This window comes from Symphalangus syndactylus, chromosome 2 (assembly GCF_028878055.3).
Source record: "Symphalangus syndactylus isolate Jambi chromosome 2, NHGRI_mSymSyn1-v2.1_pri, whole genome shotgun sequence".
NCBI lineage: Eukaryota > Metazoa > Chordata > Mammalia > Primates > Hylobatidae > Symphalangus > Symphalangus syndactylus.
The window spans coordinates 49,581,842-49,601,246 of NC_072424.2; the positions used below are offsets into that span (position 1 = coordinate 49,581,842).

A 19,405-nucleotide genomic window follows, 5' to 3' on the forward strand; every position below is an offset into this window, starting at 1 on the left:
CTCCTCACTTCCTCCCGGACGGGGCGGCCGGGCAGAGGCGCTCCTCACCTCCCAGACGATGGGAGGCCGGGCAGAGGCGCTCCTCACTTCCCAGACGATGGGTGGCCGGGCAGAGGCGCTCCTCACTTCCCAGACGGGGCGGCCGGGCAGAGGCGCTCCTCACTTCCCAGACGGGGTGGTCGGGCAGAGGTGCTCCTCACTTCCCAGACGATGGGTGGCCGGGCAGAGGTGCTCCTCACTTCCCAGACGATGGGTGGCCGGGCAGAGGCGCTCCTCACTTCCCAGACGGGGCGGCCGGGCAGAGGCGCTCCTCACTTCCCAGACGGTGGGTGGCCGGGCAGAGGCGCTCCTCACTTCCCAGACGGTGGGTGGCCGGGCAGAGGCGCTCCTCACTTCCCGGACAGTGGGTGGCCGGGCAGAGGCGCTCCTCACTTCCCGGACGGTGGGTGGCCGGGCAGAGGCGCTCCTCACTTCCCGGACGGTGGGTTGCCGGGCAGAGGCGCTCCTCACTTCCCGGACGGTGGGTGGCCGGGCAGAGGCGCTCCTCACTTCCCAGACAGGGCGGCCGGGTAGAGGCGCTCCTCACTTCCCAGACGATGGGTGGCCGGGCAGAGGTGCTCCTCACTTCTTCCCGGATGGGGCGGCCGGGCAGAGGCACTCCTCACTTCTTCCCGGATGGGGCGCCCGGGCAGAGGCGCTCCTCATTTCTTCCCGGACGGGGCGGCCGGGCAGAGGCGCTCCTCACTTCTTCCCGGACGGGGCGCCTGGGCAGAGGCGCTCCTCATTTCTTCCCGGATGGGGCGGCCGGGCAGAGGCGCTCCTCACTTCCCAGACGGGGTGGCCGGGCAGAGGCGCTCCTCACTTCTTCCCGGACGGGGCGGCCGGGCAGAGGCGCTGCTCACTTCCCAGATGGGGCGGCCGGGCAGAGGCGCTCCTCACCTCCCAGACGGGGCGGCCGGGCAGAGGCGCTCCTCACTTCCCAGACGGGGCGGCCGGGCAGAGGGGCTCCTCACTTCCCAGACGGTGGGTGGCCGGGCAGAGGCGCTCCTCACTTCTTCCCGGATGGGGCGGCCGGGCAGAGGCGCTCCTCACTTCTTCCCGGATGGGGCGCCCGGGCAGAGGCACTCCTCATTTCTTCCCGGACGGGGCGGCCGGGCAGAGGCGCTCCTCACCTCTTCCCAGACGGGGCGGCCGGGCAGAGGCGCTCCTCACTTCCTCCCGGACGGGGCGGCCGGGCAGAGGCGCTCCTCACCTCCCAGACGATGGGAGGCCGGGCAGAGGCACTCCTCACTTCCCAGACAGGGTGGCCGGGCAGAGGCGCTCCTCACTTCCCAGACGATGGGTGTCCGGGCAGAGGCGCTCCTCACTTCCCAGACGGGGCGGCCGGGCAGAGGCGCTCCTCACTTCCCAGACGGTGGGTGGCCGGGCAGAGGCGCTCCTCACTTCCCAGACGGTGGGTGGCCGGGCAGAGGCGCTCCTCACTTCCCAGACGGTGGGTGGCCGGGCAGAGGCGCTCCTCACTTCCCAGACGGTGGGTGGCCGGGCAGAGGCGCTCCTCACTTCCCAGACGGTGGGTTGCCGGGCAGAGGCGCTCCTCACTTCCCAGACGGGGCGGCCGGGCAGAGGTGCTCCTCACCTCCCAGACGGGGCGGCCGGGCAGAGGTGCTCCCCACCTTCCAGATGGGGCGGCGGCCGGGCAGGGGCTGCAATCCCAGCACCCTGGCAGGCCAAGGCAGGCGGCCGGGTGGTAGAGGCTGCCGCGAGGCCAGACCACGCCACTGCACTCCAGCCCGGGCAACACCGAGCACTGGGTGAGCGAGACTCCGTCTGTAGTCGCAGTACCTCGGGAGGCTGAGGCGGGCAGAGCACTCGGCGTCAGGAGCTGGCGAGCAGCGTGTGCAAGATGGTGAAGGCGTGCCTGCAACAAAAGGAGAAAAGGCAGGCAGCGGTGGCGCGCGCCGGCAGTCCCAGGCAGTTTGCGGCGCGGGCAGCAGAGTAGGTTGTAGCCTGGGCCAGAGAGAGAAAGAAAGAAAGGAAGGAAGGAAGGAAGGAAGGAAGGAGGGAGGGAGGGAGGGAGGGAGGGAAGTAAGGAAGGAAGGAAGGAAGGAAGGAAGGAAGGAAGGAAGGAAGGAAGGAAGGAAGGAAGGAAGGGAGGGGGTTTCCTTTTGTTGCCCAGGCTGGTCTTGAATTCCTGGGCTCAAATGATCTGCCTGCCTCAGCCTCCCAAAGTTTGATTACAGGTGTGACCCACTGCACGGGCTCTCACATTCATTTCTGATCTTAGTAATTTGAGTCTTTTTTCCTTGGTTATTCTATCTAAAGACTTGTCAGTTTTATCTTTTTAAAGAACCCAGTTTTGATTTTTCTCTATTTTCTACATAATTTTTACTCTAATCTTTATTACTTCCTTCTTGCACTGATTGCATTGATTTTATTTTATTTTGGGATGGAGTCTCGCTCTGTTACCCAGGCTAGAGTGCGGTGGCGCAATCTTGGCTCACTGCAACCTCCTCCTCCCGGGTTCAAGTGATTCTCCTGCCTCAGCCTTCTGACCAGCTGAGACTACAGGCATGCGCCACCACACCCGGCTAATTTTGTATTTTTAGTAGAGATGGGGTTTCACCATATTGACCAGGCTCGTCTGAAACTCCTGACCTCAAGTGATCCATCCACCTTGGCCTCCCAAAGTGCTGGGATTACAGGTGTGAGCCACTGTGCCCGGCCCCTGCGTTGATTTTAGTTTGTTCTTCCTTCCTGGTCATTTTCCCTGTTGTTAACCCACACTAAATAAGACTATGTCTCCTGGCTCCTGGATGATTTTGCCAACTACTTGATCAAGAAACTAGAAGCAGGCCGGGCGCGGTGGCTCACGCCTGTAATCCCAGCACTTTGGGAGGCCGAGGTGGGCGGATCACAAGGTCAGGAGATCGAGACCATCCTGGCTAACACGGTGAAACCCCGTCTCTACTAAAAATACAAAAAAATTAGCCGGGCGAGGTGGCAGGCGCCTGTAGTCCCAGCTACGCGGGAGGCTGAGGCAGGAGAATGGCGTGAACCCCAGGGGGCGGAGCCGGCAGTGAGCCGAGATCGCGCCACTGCACTCCAGCCTGGGTGAAAGAGCGAGACTCCGTCTCAAAAAAAAAAAAAAAAAAAAAAAGAAACTAGAAGCAGTTTCTACAATTCCCTTAGTGTTACCGGCCCTAAGAAATCTTTTAGGCGAACTGCTTATATAGATGGTTTCTTCTACTTCAGATTTACAGCCAGGTGTGGTGGCTCACACATGTAATCCCAGCACTTCGGGAGGCCCAGGTGGGCAGATCCCTTGAGGCCAGGAGTTGACACCAACCTGGCCAACAGGGGGAAACCCCGTCTCTATAAAAAAATACAAAAATTAGATGTGCATGGTGGCGCATGCCTGTAGTTCCAGTTACTTGGAAGGCTGAGCCTGGGAGGTGGAGGCTGCGGTGAGCTGAGATTGTGCCACTGCACCCAAGCCTGGGTGACAGAGTCAGACTCTGTCTCAAAAAAAAAAAAAAAAAGTTAAAAACCACTGAGCATATTGGCTCACCACACTTTGGGAGGCTGAGGCAGGAGGATTGCTTGAGGCCAGGAGTTCAAGCCTAGCCTGGGCAACATAGTGAGGCCCCATCTCTATAAAAATAAAATTAAAAACTAGCAGGGCATGGTGGTACATGCCTGTAGTCCTAGCTACAACAAACAAACATAGTAGGCTGGGCATGGTGGCTCATGCCTATAATCCTCACACTTTGGAAGGCTGGGGCAGGAGGATCACTTGAACCCAGGAGTCTGAGACCAGTCTGGACAACATGGTGAGACCCGCTCTCTACAAAAAATTTAAAAATTAGCCAGGTGTGGCCAGGCACGGTGGCTCATGCCTGTAATCCCAGCACTTTGGGAGGCTGAGGCAGGTGGATCACGAGGTCAGGAGTTTGAGACCAGCCTGGCCAACATAGTGAAACCCCATCTCTACTGAAAATATAAAAATTAGCTGGGCATGGTGGCACGTGCCTGTAATCCCAGCTACTTGGGAGGCTGAGGCAGGAGAATCACTTGAACCCGGGAGGTGGAGGTTGTGGTGAGCTGAGATCATGCCACTACACTCCAGCCTGGGCAACAGAGCAAGACTCCATCTCAAAAAAAAAAAAAAAATTAGCCAGGTGGGGTAGTGCATGCCTGTAGTCACAGGTACTAGGGAGGTTGAGGCGGGGGGGATCACTTGAGCCTGGGAGGTTAAGGCTGCAGTGAGCCATGATCATACCACTGCACTGCAGCCTGAGTGACAGAGCAAATCCCTGTCTCAAAAATAAAACAAACCAAAAACAAAAACCCAAAGTTACAATCCTTTGTTTTTTGTTTGGTTTGTTTTGTTTTGTTTTTGAGACAGAGTCTCGCTGTATCACCCAGGCTGGAATACAGTGGCACAATCTCGGTTCACTGCAACCTCTGCCTCCCAGGTTCAAGTGATTCTCCAGCCTCAGCCTCCCAAGTAGCTGGGTTTACAGGCATGGTGCCACCACTCCCGGCTAATTTTTGCCTTTTTAGTAGACATGGGTTTCGCCATGTCGGCCAGGCTGGTCTCGAACTCCTGACTTCAAGTGATCCACCCACCTCAGCCTTCCAAAGTGCTAGGATTACAGGTGTGAGCCACCGCGCCCAGCCTGTTTTTGTTTTTTTTTTTTTTTTTTTTTTTTTTTTTGGAGACGGAGTCTCGCTCTGTCACCCAGGCTGGAGTGCAGTGGCGCAGTCTCGGCTCACTGCAAGCTCCGCCTCCCGGGCTCACGCCATTCTCCTGCCTCAGCCTCTCCGAGTAGCTGGGACTACAGGCGCCCGCCACCACGCCCGGCTAATTTTTTGTATTTTTAGTAGAGACAGGGTTTCACCGTGGTCTCGATCTCCTGACCTCGTGATCCGCCCGCCTCGGCCTCCCAAAGTGCTGGGATTACAAGCGTGAGCCACCGCGCCCGGCCTCCAGCCTGGTTTTTTATATTAATTGTCCCCCCACACTGGCCCACCTCTTTCCCTGGACATTCAGGCTACTAAGAAGAGTCTACTGGCCATCCTGAATTCCTCAGCCCATGCTTACCTTTAGTCCTCTGCAAAGTAGTGTCTGTTCCTGCTTTACTGGAACACTGCAGTTTTTGGCAAAGTGAGGACTAACTTTCTCAACCTTTCCTTCCCCACCTAAAACACCTTTTCTTCAACTAGCTTTCAATTTTGAGATTTGCCAACATGTGGTCTTGGCCTTCAGCTCTTCCTCCAGGCTACTCTAGGTATCCAGAGTGAAGCTCTCTGGTGCCTGAAGGCATACCTCAAAGACTCAGCCTGAAATCCAAGTAGCCTGAATTCCAAATCTTGTGAGTGAACTTGGGCCTATCCACCTCCGTTGTCATTCACTGCTATTTTTATGTTCTGGAACTTACTCCATCTTCTTCTTCTTCTTCTTTTTTTTTTTTTTTTTTTAACACTGTTTTGGTTCATCTTTTTTATTTTTTCTTCTTTTTGAAATGGAATTTCACTCTTGTTGTCCAGGCTGGAGTGCAATGGTGCAATTTTGGCCCACTGCAACCTCCACCTCCCGGGTTCAAGCAATTCTTCTGCCTCAGCCTCCGAAGGAGCTGGGATTACAGGTACCTGCCACCACGCCTGGCTAAATTTTATTATTATTATTATTTTTAGTAGAGATAGGGTTTAGTCATGTTGGCCAGGCTGGTCTCGAACTCCTAACCGCAAGTGATCCACCCGCCTAGACCTCCCAAAGTGCTGGGATTACAAGCATGAGCCACCGTGCCTGGCCTTGATTGTATTAATCAACATCCAAATGTGACTCAACTTACTTCATCTTCTCTAGCCTCTCTACCATATAGTTTCTAATGTGTAGATAAATCACCATCTGTTGAGACTAATCATATTTGGTGTCTAGATCTCTAAAGTCCTCTTTTTTTTTTTTTTTTTTTTTTTTTTTTTTTTTTGAGACGGAGTCTTTCTCTGTCCCCCAGGCTGGAGTGCAGTGGCGCGATCTCGGCTCACCACAACCTCCACCTACTGGGTTCACGCCATTCTCCTGCCTCAGCCTCCCGAGTAGCTGGGACCACAGGCGCCCGCCAACACGCCCGGCTAATTTTTTGTATTTTTTAGTAGAGACGGGGTTTCACTGTGTTAGCCAGGATGGTCTCGATCTCCTGACCTCGTGATCCACCCGCCTCGGCCTCCCAAAGTGCTGGGATTACAGGCTTGAGCCACCGCGCCCGGCCCGTTAAAGTCCTCTTTAAAAACAAAAAACAACTCAAAGTTTAATCTGCTTACTAAAAAGTATGTAAATCATTAAGTGTGATGCTCAAGAAAATTTCAAAGTAATTGTGATGTAACAACCACCCAGATCAAACTTGCTTACTTTCTGAACTTTATATAAATGGAATCCTATAGTGTCTTTTAGCTCACTCATGTTGGGAGTAGTTTATTAATTTTCAATGGTATATAACATTTCATTGTATGGATCTGCCACAATTTATCCATTCTATTATAGATAGACATTTGGTCACTTCTGTTTATTTCCATGTTGAAAAACACTGCTATGAACACTCATTAGCATTGTTATTGGTGCATTTCACTAACTGCTCAGGAGGCTGAGATGAGAGAACCGCTTAAGCCCAGGAGACAGAGGTTGCAGTGAGTGGAGATTGCACCACCACACTCCAGACTGGGCAACAGAGCGAGACCCTGTCTCAAAAAAAAAAAAAAAAAAAGAATTTTGGAAAACTTGTATCACCACTGTCTTGACACCTTCCCAATTATTACATTTTTCTGATGAGATTGGTGGTGGTACTAATCCATGTGATTTTTTTTTTTTTTTTTTTTTTTGAGACGGATTCTCGCTCTGTCGCCCAGGCTGGAGTGCAGTGGCGCCATCTTGGCTCACTGCAAGCTCCGCCTCCCAGGTTCAAGCCATTCTCCTGCCTCAGCCTCCCAAGTAGCTGGGACTACAGGCGCCCGCCACTACGCCCGGCTAATTTTTCTGTATTTTTAGTAGAGACGGGGTTTCACCTGTTAGCCAGGATGGTCTCGATCTCCTGACCTCGTGATCCGTCCGCCTCGGCCTCCCAAAGTGCTGGGATTACAGGCGTGAGCCACCGCGCCCGGCCCATGTGATTTTTTATTATACTGTATAATGAAATGAGTCAGTATTTGGAAAATTAAATATTTCAATAAGCCAGTATTTTCCTAATGACTAATGAGTGATGTTACAAAATCATGCACGAATAAAAAAGCCATTCAAAGTGTAAGAAGCTAGCGTTTGCTGAGTGTTGGTATAGTAGAAAGAATAGTGTCCACAATTATCTAAATATCTGTGTGAGGCTGGATTTTCTTCAATCAAAACAACATATTGCAACAGATTTAATTTGGAATAGGATATGAGGCTAGGCATGGTGGCTGATGCCTGTAATCCCAGCACTTTCGGAGTTGGAAGTGGGCAGACTGCTTGAGCTCAGAGCTCTGGAGTTTAAGACCAGGTTGGGCAACACAGCAAAACCCTGTCTCAATTTTTAAAAACCATTAAAAAACAAAGATATGAGAAACCAGCTGTTGTCTATTAGGCCAGACATTAAACAGATTTACAAACATGTAAAATAAGGCCACTTTTCTTTTTTCTTTTTTTTGTTTTTTTTTGAGATAGAGTCTCGCTCTGTTGCCCAGAGTGGAGTGGAGTGGCACAATCTCGACTCACTGCAACCTCCACCTCCTGGGTTCAAGTGATTCTCCTGCTTCAGCCTCCTGAGTAACTGGGATTACAGGTGCACACTACCATGCCCAACTAATTTTGTATTTTTAGTACAGACTAGGTTTCACCATGTTGGCCAAGTTGGTCTCAAACTTCTGACCTCAAGTGATCCACCCACCTTGGCCTCCAAAGTGCTGGGATTATAGGCATGAGCCACCATGCCCGGCCAGGCCACTGAATTTGTTTTGAGAAACAAATTATTTTTCAGGCCAGGTGTAGTGGCTCACACCTGTAATCCTAGCACTTTGGGAGGCTGAGGCAGGAGGATTGCTTGAGCCCAGGAGTTTGCGACCAGCCTGGACAACATGGTGAAACCCTTTCTCTACAAAAACATAAAAATTAGCCGGACGTGGTGGCGCACGCCTGTAATCCCAGCTACTCAGGAGGCTGAGGCAGGATAATTGCTTGAACCCAGGAGGTAGAGGTTGCAGTGAGCCGAGATCGTGCCACTGAACTCCAGCCTGGGTGACAGAGACCCTGTCTCAAAAAGTAATAATCATAATTATAATCATTTTTCATTAAAAGGTTTTCCATGTTAACATGAGTTATAGTCATTGAATTAGGTTTCTCAAAGTTTGAATTTCTAATATAGTAAATATCTGTCTATACCTTACAAAACAAAAGCCCTTTAGGGTACTCAATAATTTTTTTTTTTTCTGGAGACAGGATCTGGCTCTGTTGCCCAGGCTGGCTGGAGTGCAGTGGTGAAATCTTGGCCCACAGCAAACTCCACCTCCTGGGCTTAAGCAATTCTCCTACCTCAGCCTCCCAAGTAGCTGGGACCACAGGCACATGTCAGCACGCTCGGGTAATTTTTGGATTTTTTAGTAGAGATGGGGTTTCATCATGTTGGCCAGGCTGGTCTTGAACTCCTGACCTCAAGGGATCCACTTGCCTTGGCCACCCAAAGTGCTGGGATTACAGGCCTGAGCCACTGCGCCCTGCTGGTACTCAATATATATATATAGATTTTTTTTTTTGAGTTGGAGTTTCATTCTGTTACCTCAGCCGGAGTACAGTGGTGTGGTCAGGCGTGAGCCACCATGCCTGGCCTCAGTGATTTTTAAGAGCAGGGGGACCCAAACATTTGAGAACTGCTGGCTCAGAGGATCTTAGAGTTTGTAGCTGGGCCCGGTAGCTCAGGCCTATAATCCCAGCATTTTGGGAGACTGAGGTGGGTGGATTGCTCGAGCTCAGGAGTTCAAGACCAGCCTGGCCAACATGGAGAAACCCCATCTTTACAACAAAATACAAAAACATTAGCTGGGCATGGTTGCACGCACCTGTCATCCCAGCTACTCTAGTGGCTGAGGTGGGAGGATCGCTTGAGCCCTGGAAGTGGAGGTTGTAGTGAGCCAAGATCACGCCATTGCACTCCAGTCTGGGTGTCAGAGTGAGATACTATCTCAAAAAAAAAAAAAAAAAAAGGAAGAAGAAGAAGAATTTGTAACAATAATATATGCAGGCTAGAGCCTTTGGCATAAATTAAATAGGATTACTTGGTGAAAACTCAGGTTTTTAACTTGGAAGCTGCCTGGTACAGCTATAGGTTATAGGTGCGGTGGTGACTCACACCCATAATCCTAGCACTTCAGGAAGGCCAAGGTAGAAGGCTCGCTTGCGGCCAAGAGTTCAAGACCAACCTTGGCAACATAGCAAGAACTCGTTTCTACAAAACATAATTTTAAAAAATATTAGCTAGGTGTGGTTGCACTCACCTGTATGTAGTTCCAGCTCCTCAGGAGACTGAGGCAGGAGAATTGCTTGAGTCCAGACGGTCGAGGCTACAGTGAGCTGTGATTATGCCACTGCACTCCCGTCTAGGTGACAGAGTAAGACTCTGTCAATGAATGAATGAATCAAGTAAATATAAATAAATACATAAAAATATTGCTGGCTTTTTACAGTATGTTGTTCAAAACCAAACCCAACAAACTCACTTGCATGAGTTAATTTTGAGGCCACAAATACCTATCACATCTTGGGTGATATCAGAGAAACATTTGAGTAGAGAGGAAGTTGCATAGCACAGTTCACTCATAAAGTAGAAATGGTATATTCACAAGAACTTGAGAAAGTTCGAGGTGTGGTGACTCTATCGCATGCATGAGCAGGTTGTTTATCCACTCCTGAGGCAGATAATAAAGCCCTCCCAGAAACTACTCACCCCTATTGCTTTGTGAGCAGAGCTCTATAGTTCTCTCTCAGCTGAAGCAAAACATGCTGCCTACATTTAAAAGGGGTCTTGAGGTTTTGGCTCCAGTTTCTGTCTCATCTTTACAGTTTTCACAGGATTATATTTTCAGCAAATAGAACAGCTCTAGAAACTTCCTTGGATGTGCCTTTAAAGTTTACACCAATGCTGGCTTAAGATTATAGTCAGTTTCTCTCTCCCATGGTAATAAGACCACATATGTCTGGCTAATTGTGTTAACTGGCAATGCAGAATGAAAGAAAATGGAATTCTAATGGTAAAACACAATTATATAAGGATGTAGCCAAAGAACCATAGGGCATCTCACCAACGATAAATTTTTTTACAATTTTGGGGAAGAGAGAAATAAACTCTAAATAAAATCATGGGCTGGGTACAGTGGCTCACGCCTGTAATCTCAGCACTTTGGGAGGCCAAGGCGGGTGGATCAGCCTGGCCAACATGGTAAAACCTCTTCTCTACTAAAAATACAAAAATTAGCCAGGCATGGTGGCAGGCACCAGTAATCCCAGCTACTTGGGAGGCTGAGGCAAGAGAATCGCTTGAACCTGGGAGGTGGAGGTTGCGGTGAGCCAAGATCGCGCCACTGCACTCCAGCCTGGGTGACAGAGTGAGACTCAAAAAACCAAACAAACAAAACCACAAAAATCAGCCAGGCTTGGTGTTGGGCGCCTGTAATCCCAGCTACTCTGGAGGCTGAGGCAGGAGAATTGCTTGAACTCGGGAGGTGGAGGTTGCAGTAAGCTGAGATTTTACCATTGCACTCCAGCCTCAGCAACAGACTGTCTCAAATAAATAAGTAAGTAAATAAATAAATAAATGAATAAATAAAATCATGTTTCTTTGGGCTGTATGTATAAGGATCAACATCAGATCTTGATAGTGAAGTGAACCCAGGGTCCTTAATTGAGATAGATGTGGAATGTTGTATTCGAAAAAAAAAAAAAAAAAAAAAAAAAAAAAAAAACCCTTGTCCGAAACAGCTGCGACTGAGTTGTCAATTAAGGCTGTTTCTCTGTATCGAAGTGACTTAGAAAAACAAACAAAGAAAAACAAAAAATAAATAAAGTGACTTAGATCCTCCAGGCAAGAATGGATGTTTCATTGTTACTGATAAATAAATTTAAATAGTACATTTTCTGATAGTCTGTAATTTTAGAGAATAATGTTTCTCACTGAGTAAGAACATTATAGTCATTCAAAAATGGGAGATCGGCTGGGTGCGGTGGCTCACACCTGTAATCACAACACTTTCGGAGGCTGAGGTGGGTGGATTACTTGAGGTCAGGAGTTCGAGACCAGCCTGGCCAACATGATAAAACCCCGTCTTTACAAAAATTCACCTGGCCATGGTGGTGGGTGCCTGTAATCCCAGCTACTCGGGAGGCTGAGGCAGGAGAATCACTTGAACCTGGGAGGCAGAGGTTGCAGTGAGCAGAGATTGTGCCACTGCACTCCAGCCTGGGCAACAGAGTGAAACTCCATCTCGGGGGAAAAAAAAAAATGGGAGATCATTATGACAATTTACAGCTGCAGCATGTCTTTGGGAGAAACTTAATTTTGCAGCTCGTTTTATCTATGTCTGTCTCAACCTGCTATAAATGAGGGCAGATTTCTCTTTTCTCTCATGGATATAGTTATATAATATAAAACTTAATTTTATATAAATATATACTATATATAATATATGCTTATATATAATATATATTATATATAAGCATATGTATGTTTATATATATTATGTATAAGCATATATATTATGTATAAGCATATATATGTTTTATATATAAGGAAAAAAGAGAGAGAGAGTCCAGGCTGGAGTGCAATGGTGCCATCATAGCTCATTGCAGCCTCTAACTCCTCGACTAAAGGGATCCTCCTGCCTGCAGCTCCCAGAGTAGTTGGGACTACAAGGCATGAGACACCACACCAGGTTAATTTTTAATTTTTTGTAGAAACAGGGCCTCCTTATGCTGCCCAGGCTGGTCTACAACTCCTGGCCTCGGGCAGTCCTCCTGTCTCCCACAGTGCTGGGATTACAGGCCTGAGCCATCGCTCTAGGCTCACTAATCTAATTTTTACTTTCTCTTCTCTTAGCTGGGAAAAGGTTAGTTCTCTTAGTAAAGAGGTGCCTTGGAGGGGATTCTAGAAATGGTTAGAAGGCTCAGCTTCACCTTAAATATGACCAAAGCTACTCAAGTATGTCAGCAAGGAAAGTCTGTTTTTTAAAAGAAGAGTTGGCTGGGTGCAGTGGTTCCTGCCTGTAATCCCAGCACTTTGGGAGGCTGAAGTGGGTGGATCACCTGAGGTCAGGAGTTTGAGACCAGCCTGGCCAACATGGCGAAACCCCGTCTCTACTAAAAGTACAAAAATTAGCCGGGCATGAATGGCCGGAGCCTGTAATCCCAGCTACTCAGCAGGCTGTGGCAGGAGAATAGCTTGAACCCAGGGAGGCAGAGGTTGCAGTGGGCCAAGATCGTGCCGCTGCACTCCAGCCTGGGCGACAAGAGCGAGACTCCATCTCAAAAATAAATAAATAAATAAATAAATAAATAGTTAAGTATGAGATCAGTCTCCCTTCCCCCATCAGTAAATCAAAACAACGATTAGGAGACATATTTTAACAGTTCCAGTAAAAACTCCAGGCTAGGCTGGGCATGGCTCATGTAATCCCAGCACTTTGGGAGACCAAGGCAGGAGGGTTGCTGGAGCCTAGGAGTTCCAGACCAGCTTGGACAATATGGTGAAACCACAACTCAAAAAACGAAAAACTCCAGACTATGATCACACAGGCAAATATACAGAGAAGGTAAGGTGAAAGGAGAAGTATGTGTTTGACTACAATTTCAGGGCTGGGGGCAGGCCTGGAATCTGAGCCTTCTTTCTCATCTCTGCAACCATCATCTTTTGTTGCTGGTAGGATTGGGGTTGGCTTCAAGTTTTGGTCCTGTAGATCTGATTGGCTCTGTACCACAGAAGTGGAAGGCTGGGCAAACACACGGGAGTGGGTCCTGGAAAGGGCCTAGTCATACTGGGGCCGCTGGGGTTCCACATCACTAGATGAAGGCAGCCAGGCATTATGACTTTCACAGACTCCAAGTACTTTTAATGGAGCCCCTTTCCTCCATTAAAAAAATACATAAAATTGTACGTTATTTTAATTTTATTTTTTTAGAGATGGGGTCTCTGTCACCCAGGCTAGAGTGCAGTGGTGCAATCATAGCTCACTGCAGCCTCGACCTTGTGCACTCAGGCTGTCCTTCCTCGGCTTCCCGAGTAGCTGGCACTACAGGTGCATGTCACCACAACCAGCTAATTATGTCCTCTCTATGTTGCCCAGGGTGGTCTCAAACTTCTAAGCTCAAGTGATCCTCCCGCCTCAGCCTCCCAAAGTGATGGGATTACAGGCATGTATATATATTTTAAAAATATATTTTTGGCAAGGCGCAGTGGCTTAAGGCTGTAATCTCAGCACTTTGGGAGGCCGAGGTGGGTAGATCCCCTGAGGTCAGGAGTTCGAGACCAGCCTGGACAACATGGTGAAACTCCACCTCTAGTAAAAATACAAAATTAGCTGGGCGCGGTGGTGCATGCCTGTAATCCCAGCTACTTGGGAGGCCTAGGCAGGAGAATCACTTGAACCCAGGAGGTGGAGGTTGCAGTGAGCCAAGATTCACCATTGCACTCCAGCCTGAGCAAAAGAGCAAAATTCTTGTCTCTAAATAAATAAATAAATAATAATTGCATACTTAAAATCTTCTGGCCCTGGCCAGTTGCAGTGGCTCATGCCTGTAGTCCGACATTTTGGGAGGCCAAGGCGGGAGGACTCCTTGAACCCAGGAGTTCGAGACCAGCCTGGGCAACATAGGGAGACCTCTGTCTCTACAGTGGGTGTGATGGCATGCATCTTCCCCAGCTACGCAGTGAGCTGAGATTGTGCCACTGCACTCCAGCCTGGGTGACAGAGTGAGACCCTGTCTCAAAAAAAGAAAACAAAAAAAGAGAAGGAAAGAAAAAGAGAAAGTGAGAAAGAATCTTCCAACCCTCAAGAGCTCTGTGGAACATCAGTTTGCTCTGGCCACTTTCCCATTTTGATGTCGGGCTGGCGTCAGGCCCACTGCAGGATCCCTGGCACCCCAAGAAGCTAACCCAGATGGTGGGAGAAGTGTTCTATTAACCCGGCCAGGTTGGCTCAGTGCATCTCTCCACCTCAGTCTCTGGTGTTGGCTTCCATGCACTCGGGAAAACTGCCCACTTGTCCCCAGGCTTCCAAGGAGGCCCACATGACCGTCTGAGCTCCCAAAAGGTTTTCTTGCACAATAGCCCTCCCGTTTTGGCAGGCTCAGGTGCAAAGGCATATCGGTCTCCCCAAAGCTGAGAGGCGCGAAACCAACACTTGCGAATCAGATTCTGGCCTCCCACTGAGCAGGGAGGTTCTTTCCTCAGAGGAGAGCAGTAATCCCACAAGATCATTTCTTCTCTGAGGAAGGAATAACTGAACTAGCCACTGTTGGGTTACACCTGAGACTGAGTTGTGTCTGAGACTAACTGCTTCACAGTGTCCAGCATGCTGGGGATTTATGTGGGGTTTATGACAGAAGATCTCCACAAGATAATGGGGTGCCATCTTTTCCACACCAGGAAGTGGAATTTGAGAGAAGTTAATTAACTTACTCCTGTGTGGCTCAGATCACCACAGTCCCCCTGAAGAAGCCGTTAAAATTCTATACATGCTGGGTAAAATATTCTTTGTCTACAGTAATGTAAGTGCATCTCATGATTAGATTAAGGCTTTAAATTTTTTTAGGTTTATTTTTGGGGTCTCGCTCTGTCACCCAAGTAGGAGTGCAGTGGTGTGATCATGGCTCACTGCACCCTCAAACCCCTTGACTCAAGCGATCTGAGGTCTCGAACTCCCGACCTCAGGTGATCCGCCCGCCTCAGTCTCCCAAAGTGCTGGGATTACAGGCTTGAGCGACCGTGTCTGGCCCACACCCATCTAATTTTTGTATTTTTAGTAAAGACGGGTTTTCTCCATGTTGGTCAGGCTGGTCTCAAACTCCTGACCTCAAGTGATCCTCCTGCCTTGGCCTCCCAAAGTGCTGGGATTATAGGCATGAGCCACCTTGCCTGGCCAGGTTAAGGTTTTAAATGTTTATTGCATCAGAGCCATAGCTAAATCTTGTTTTCCTGTAAGTATGCCCTGCACATCTGATAGTCAAGTTTTCTCAGAAACCATTGAGGGTGAGAGGGGGTGGGCTCGGGGGCAGAAAACTGGAGCCTCCACACAGTCCTATATGATCATGTGGAGTCTGGAATGTGCTTTCCACTATTTTGAGTTTTTTCTTCTATGCTGGCTGTGGTGGCTCACGCCTGTAATCCCAGAACTTTGGGAGGCCAAAATGAGAGGACTGCTTGAGCCTCGGAGTTCAAAACCAGCCTGGCAACATAGTGGGACCCTGTCTCTACAAACAGACAAACAAATAACAACAACAACATCAACAACAACAACAAAAAGAGCTGGAAAATAGCTGGGTGTGGTAGCAGGCGCCTGTGATCTCAGCTACTCAGGAGGCTGAGATGGGAGGGTCACTGAGGCCTGGGAGGTCGAGGTTTCAGTGAACCGAGATCGTGCCACTGCATTCCAGCCTAAGCAAGAGAGTGAGACCTATCTCAGAAAAATAGAAGAGTTTTAAAACAAACATAGCCCGGGCACGGTGGCTCAAGCCTGTAATCCCAGCACTTTGGGAGGCCGAGGCGGGCGGATCACGAGGTCAGGAGATCGAGACCATCCTGGCTAACACGGTGAAACCCCGTCTCTACTAAAAATACAAAAAATTAGCCGGGCGTGTTGGCGGGCGCCTGTAGTCCCAGCTACTCGGGAGGCTGAGGCAGGAGAATGGCATGAACCCGGGAGGCGGAGCTTGCAGTGAGCCGAGATTGCGCCACTGCACTCCAGCCTGGGGGACAGAGAAAGACTCTGTCTCAAAAAAAAAAAACAAAAAAAACATAGTTAATTGTAAGAACGAAATAGTATATTCAGCAGATACTATCTATTCTGAAACAACTACCAAACAATATTTCTACAAATATAGTAGAAAATGTGTAAGGACATCCATGGGGATGATATATACACACTAGCTTCAGGATGATTTCCTCTGGAGAGGGAAAGGAAAGATGCTTGAGTAATATCTATTTTAAAAACAGAAGAGTGAGGCAAATGTGGGGAAATGTCAACATCTGTTAAACTGGGGGAGGGTACATGGCCGTGTTATATTACTTTTTTGGATGTGTGGGGAGGGTACATGGCCGTGTTATATTACTTTTTTGGATGTGTGAAACCTTCCATAATTCAAATTTTTAATTAAAATTACAAACATTGGGAAAAAATGTCCATCGATAATGGTTGTCTTAGGATACTGGAAATAAAGGAAAATTGTCTAACTTGCTACATGTTCTATAAGACCACCTCTGACTTTTTGTTTAAAACATGACACACTTGCTTGAATGATTTTAAAATGGTAACCATCCGGAGAGTCAGAAGATAACAACAGGGGGCAGAAGAGAGAAAACTGACACATTCAACAAGATCTACCTATCTTTGGGAGGTAACGATGAAACCTTAACCTAGCCAGCAAAGGTGATTCCCAGTCTATTAATAGACTCGTCAATTCAAACTCACATTGTTAATCAGCTATAAGGTGGGCAGAGGCCTTTCAGGCTAAGCATACTTGACGAGCAGAGATGACGAAGGAGAGCATTGGAGACCAAACAGGAGGCCAAATGAATACTAGTTCAAGGTCAAAGAGGCAATCCCGGCGATTGAGGCAGCGCAGGAAGTGTCCAATGTGCCGCTAGGCCGGGTGTCGATTGCACCTGCTCACCCCGACGCGGTGCGAGGCGCTGCCGGAAGGGGCGGAGCGGGTCGAATATGGTAAAAGAGAGCCCGAGCTTCGCGCCTGGGTCTGGAGGAGCTCTCGCGAAAGCCGCCTCGAGCGCCCTCCGCGGCTGCTGGTCCCAGTATGGTCGATGATGCTGGTGCTGCTGAGTCCCAGCGGGGCAAACGGACCCCGGCCCACTCCCTGGAGCAGCTGCGTAGGTTACCACTTCCGCCGCCACAGATTCGCATCCGGCCCTGGTGGTTTCCGGTGCAGGAACTGAGAGACCCTTTGGTGTTCTACCTAGAGGCATGGCTGGCAGACGAGCTCTTTGGTGAGCGACCCCAGGTGTGCTGGTGGGCTGTCCACCTCCAGTCTGAGAGAGGCCCGGCAGAGCAGCTCTCTACAGCCTCTTTCCCAGATTCGCAAGCCAGGAGTGTTGTAGTGATGCCCACCTTCCAGCTCTTCCCTTCCCTAGCCAACATTCCCTTCAAATCCAGCTTCTAACCTGCCACCGTGCAGCCCCTCAGAGTCTTTCCTTACTTGTCTAGGCCCAGACCGAGCCATAATTCCAGAAATGGAGTGGACGAGCCAGGCCCTGCTGACAGTGGACATAGTGGACTCTGGGAACCTAGTCGAAATCACCGTTTTTGGGCGGCCCCGTGTACAGAATCGGGTGAAGAGCATGCTCCTGTGTCTGGCATGGTTTCACCGAGAACATCGCGCCCGAGGTGAGGGTCTTTGAGAACCTGCATGTGGAGGAAGCCATGAGTGACCATACCGGCCTTGCTCGGTTTCCTTCCATCCTCCCTTAACCTTCTCAAAATATCTTGGTTTCCAGACCGCAGGGAGCTGTACGAAGTTTGTTGGGAGGGGATCCCGGGGTAGGACCTTGGGAAAGTCAGCGCAGATCTGATAGATTCAGACCCATCACTGCCCAAGTCAGCCTCAGCTGGGTTACAACACTATCGCAGCTCTTTCTCTCCTCCCCAACTCCCAATCACGGAGTAGTTCGAAACAGCGAACACTTGTCCCTGTCCATGGTTAGTATCAACTGCTTCTCTTCCAGCTGAGAAGATGAAACACCTTGAGAAGAACTTGAAGGCCCATGCATCAGACCCCCACTCTCCGCAGGATCCTGTTGCTTAAGACAACATAGTTACTGTTGGGAACATCTTAACTTTCTAGCTTTTGCTGCTAAAGTTGAAGAGAAGCAAGTATAGCATTCCTAAATCCCTGTATTCCTGTTTCCTGTGTCTTGATGGAATGTGGTTTATTTTGTTGCAAGAGTGAGTTTGAACTATTCTAATAAAGAAATGGCTATTTTGCCAAAGGTATTAAGATCTTCACACACTTATAATAAAGCAAATTTATAAAAGATTGACTCCCACTCAGGTTTTGATATGAAGGGTGGGCAGGTTATAGTTTTGTAGGTTTTTTATTTTCTTTTTCCTGAATTCCCATCATTTTGAAACTCCTAATCCTTTTATGATTTTATGGTCAGAGTGAGGCCCTCACCCACAGGGGGCAGATATGCAGGGGCAGATAACTCACAAATGGTGATCTGTTTTGTTTTTACATAATTGGTCCTCAAACTTTAAAGCTTGTAAGAAATCACCTTGGGAGCTTGTTAAAACACAATTTCCTAGGCTCCTTCTCGAGAGAATTCTGATTCAGTACTGTTGGGGTGGAGCTTAAAATTTCATTTCTGATGAGCTCACACGTACTACTAAAGCAGCTTATCTAAGGCTCTCACTTTGAAGCTGGTAATTGATCCCCCGAAGAGCACCAGCTGTGCATATTCCTGGAGTTGGGCGTCCATTGGGCACAGGATGACATTGCAAGAAGCAAGCCTGGGCGGTCAGCGTTCATTAATGGTAGCTTTGCGATTCACCACGGAAGAGCAGGGTTCCCAGGCACCTTGGCTTGTGGATGGCGCCCTGCCTTGGAGCCGGCTGTCTCCCTTTTTCTGCAAGGCGGGGCTGCACAGGTGTCCGGCATGGGCCAGGTTGTTTTTCCATTACGTGTTGTACTGAAATTACCAATCTCTGCAAAACAGCTCCTATCCTTGCCGCCCCACTTTCTGGAAGTAGAATTTTTGGGGCGAAAGGTGCCAAAAGCCCTGTGGGTTCAAGCACAATTTGGATTGGTTTGACTCATGGAATTTATTCACTCCTTGGCAATAAAGTATTCTAGCCTTTTGCAAGTGTTTTAAACTCACAAGTCTCTTTAATTGTGCTTTTTTGATTAGAGGTGATGTTGAATATTTTCTTTGTTTCAGTTTTACATTTTTCTTTACTCATTCCTTTCTTGACTTCTTTCAACTGGTGAAGATAAGGATTTTTATTTATCTCTATAAGCTTTTGTAACAATGGTTTGTTATTACCAGTATTTTCCACCCTCTTAAATTTTTTTTTGCATGTGAAAGACTTATTTTATGTAGTTAATTACTGTTTCCTATGTGTTCTCCCATGTCCCCACCCTTTTAAGTTTAGGAGTTCCTAATTTTCTCCC

General features: G+C 48.8%; 1 protein-coding gene and 1 long non-coding RNA gene across 2 annotated transcripts in view; one reads left to right on the forward strand and one right to left on the reverse strand.

The window, feature by feature from the left end:
* LOC129469566 (uncharacterized) overlaps nucleotides 1-17,077 on the reverse strand; it is a 31,598-nt gene extending 14,521 nt beyond the window's left edge. The window contains exons 1-2 of the long non-coding RNA XR_008653071.2: nucleotides 16,745-17,077; nucleotides 9,517-9,618 (exon numbers count right to left, since the gene is read on the reverse strand). This is a non-coding gene — a long non-coding RNA (uncharacterized lncRNA). The remainder of the gene's footprint in view (nucleotides 1-9,516; nucleotides 9,619-16,744) is intronic.
* Nucleotides 16,931-18,271, forward strand: OOEP (oocyte expressed protein). The gene is made up of 3 exons (XM_055256288.1): nucleotides 16,931-17,225; nucleotides 17,443-17,622; nucleotides 17,961-18,271. The coding sequence occupies exons 1-3, from the start codon at nucleotides 17,036-17,038 to the stop codon at nucleotides 18,038-18,040; spliced, it is 450 nt and encodes a 149-aa protein (XP_055112263.1). The 5' UTR covers nucleotides 16,931-17,035; the 3' UTR covers nucleotides 18,041-18,271.
* Nucleotides 18,272-19,405: the final 1,134 nt, after the last annotated feature.

Coding starts and splice junctions, on each gene's coding strand:
- OOEP (XM_055256288.1), top strand. CDS start 17,036: ATGGTCGATGATGCTGGTGCTGCTGAGTCCCAGCGGGGCAAACGGACC. Junction 17,226..17,442: donor GCTGGCAGACGAGCTCTTTG/GTGAGCGACCCC, acceptor TTACTTGTCTAG/GCCCAGACCGAGCCATAATT. Junction 17,623..17,960: donor CCGAGAACATCGCGCCCGAG/GTGAGGGTCTTT, acceptor CTTCTCTTCCAG/CTGAGAAGATGAAACACCTT.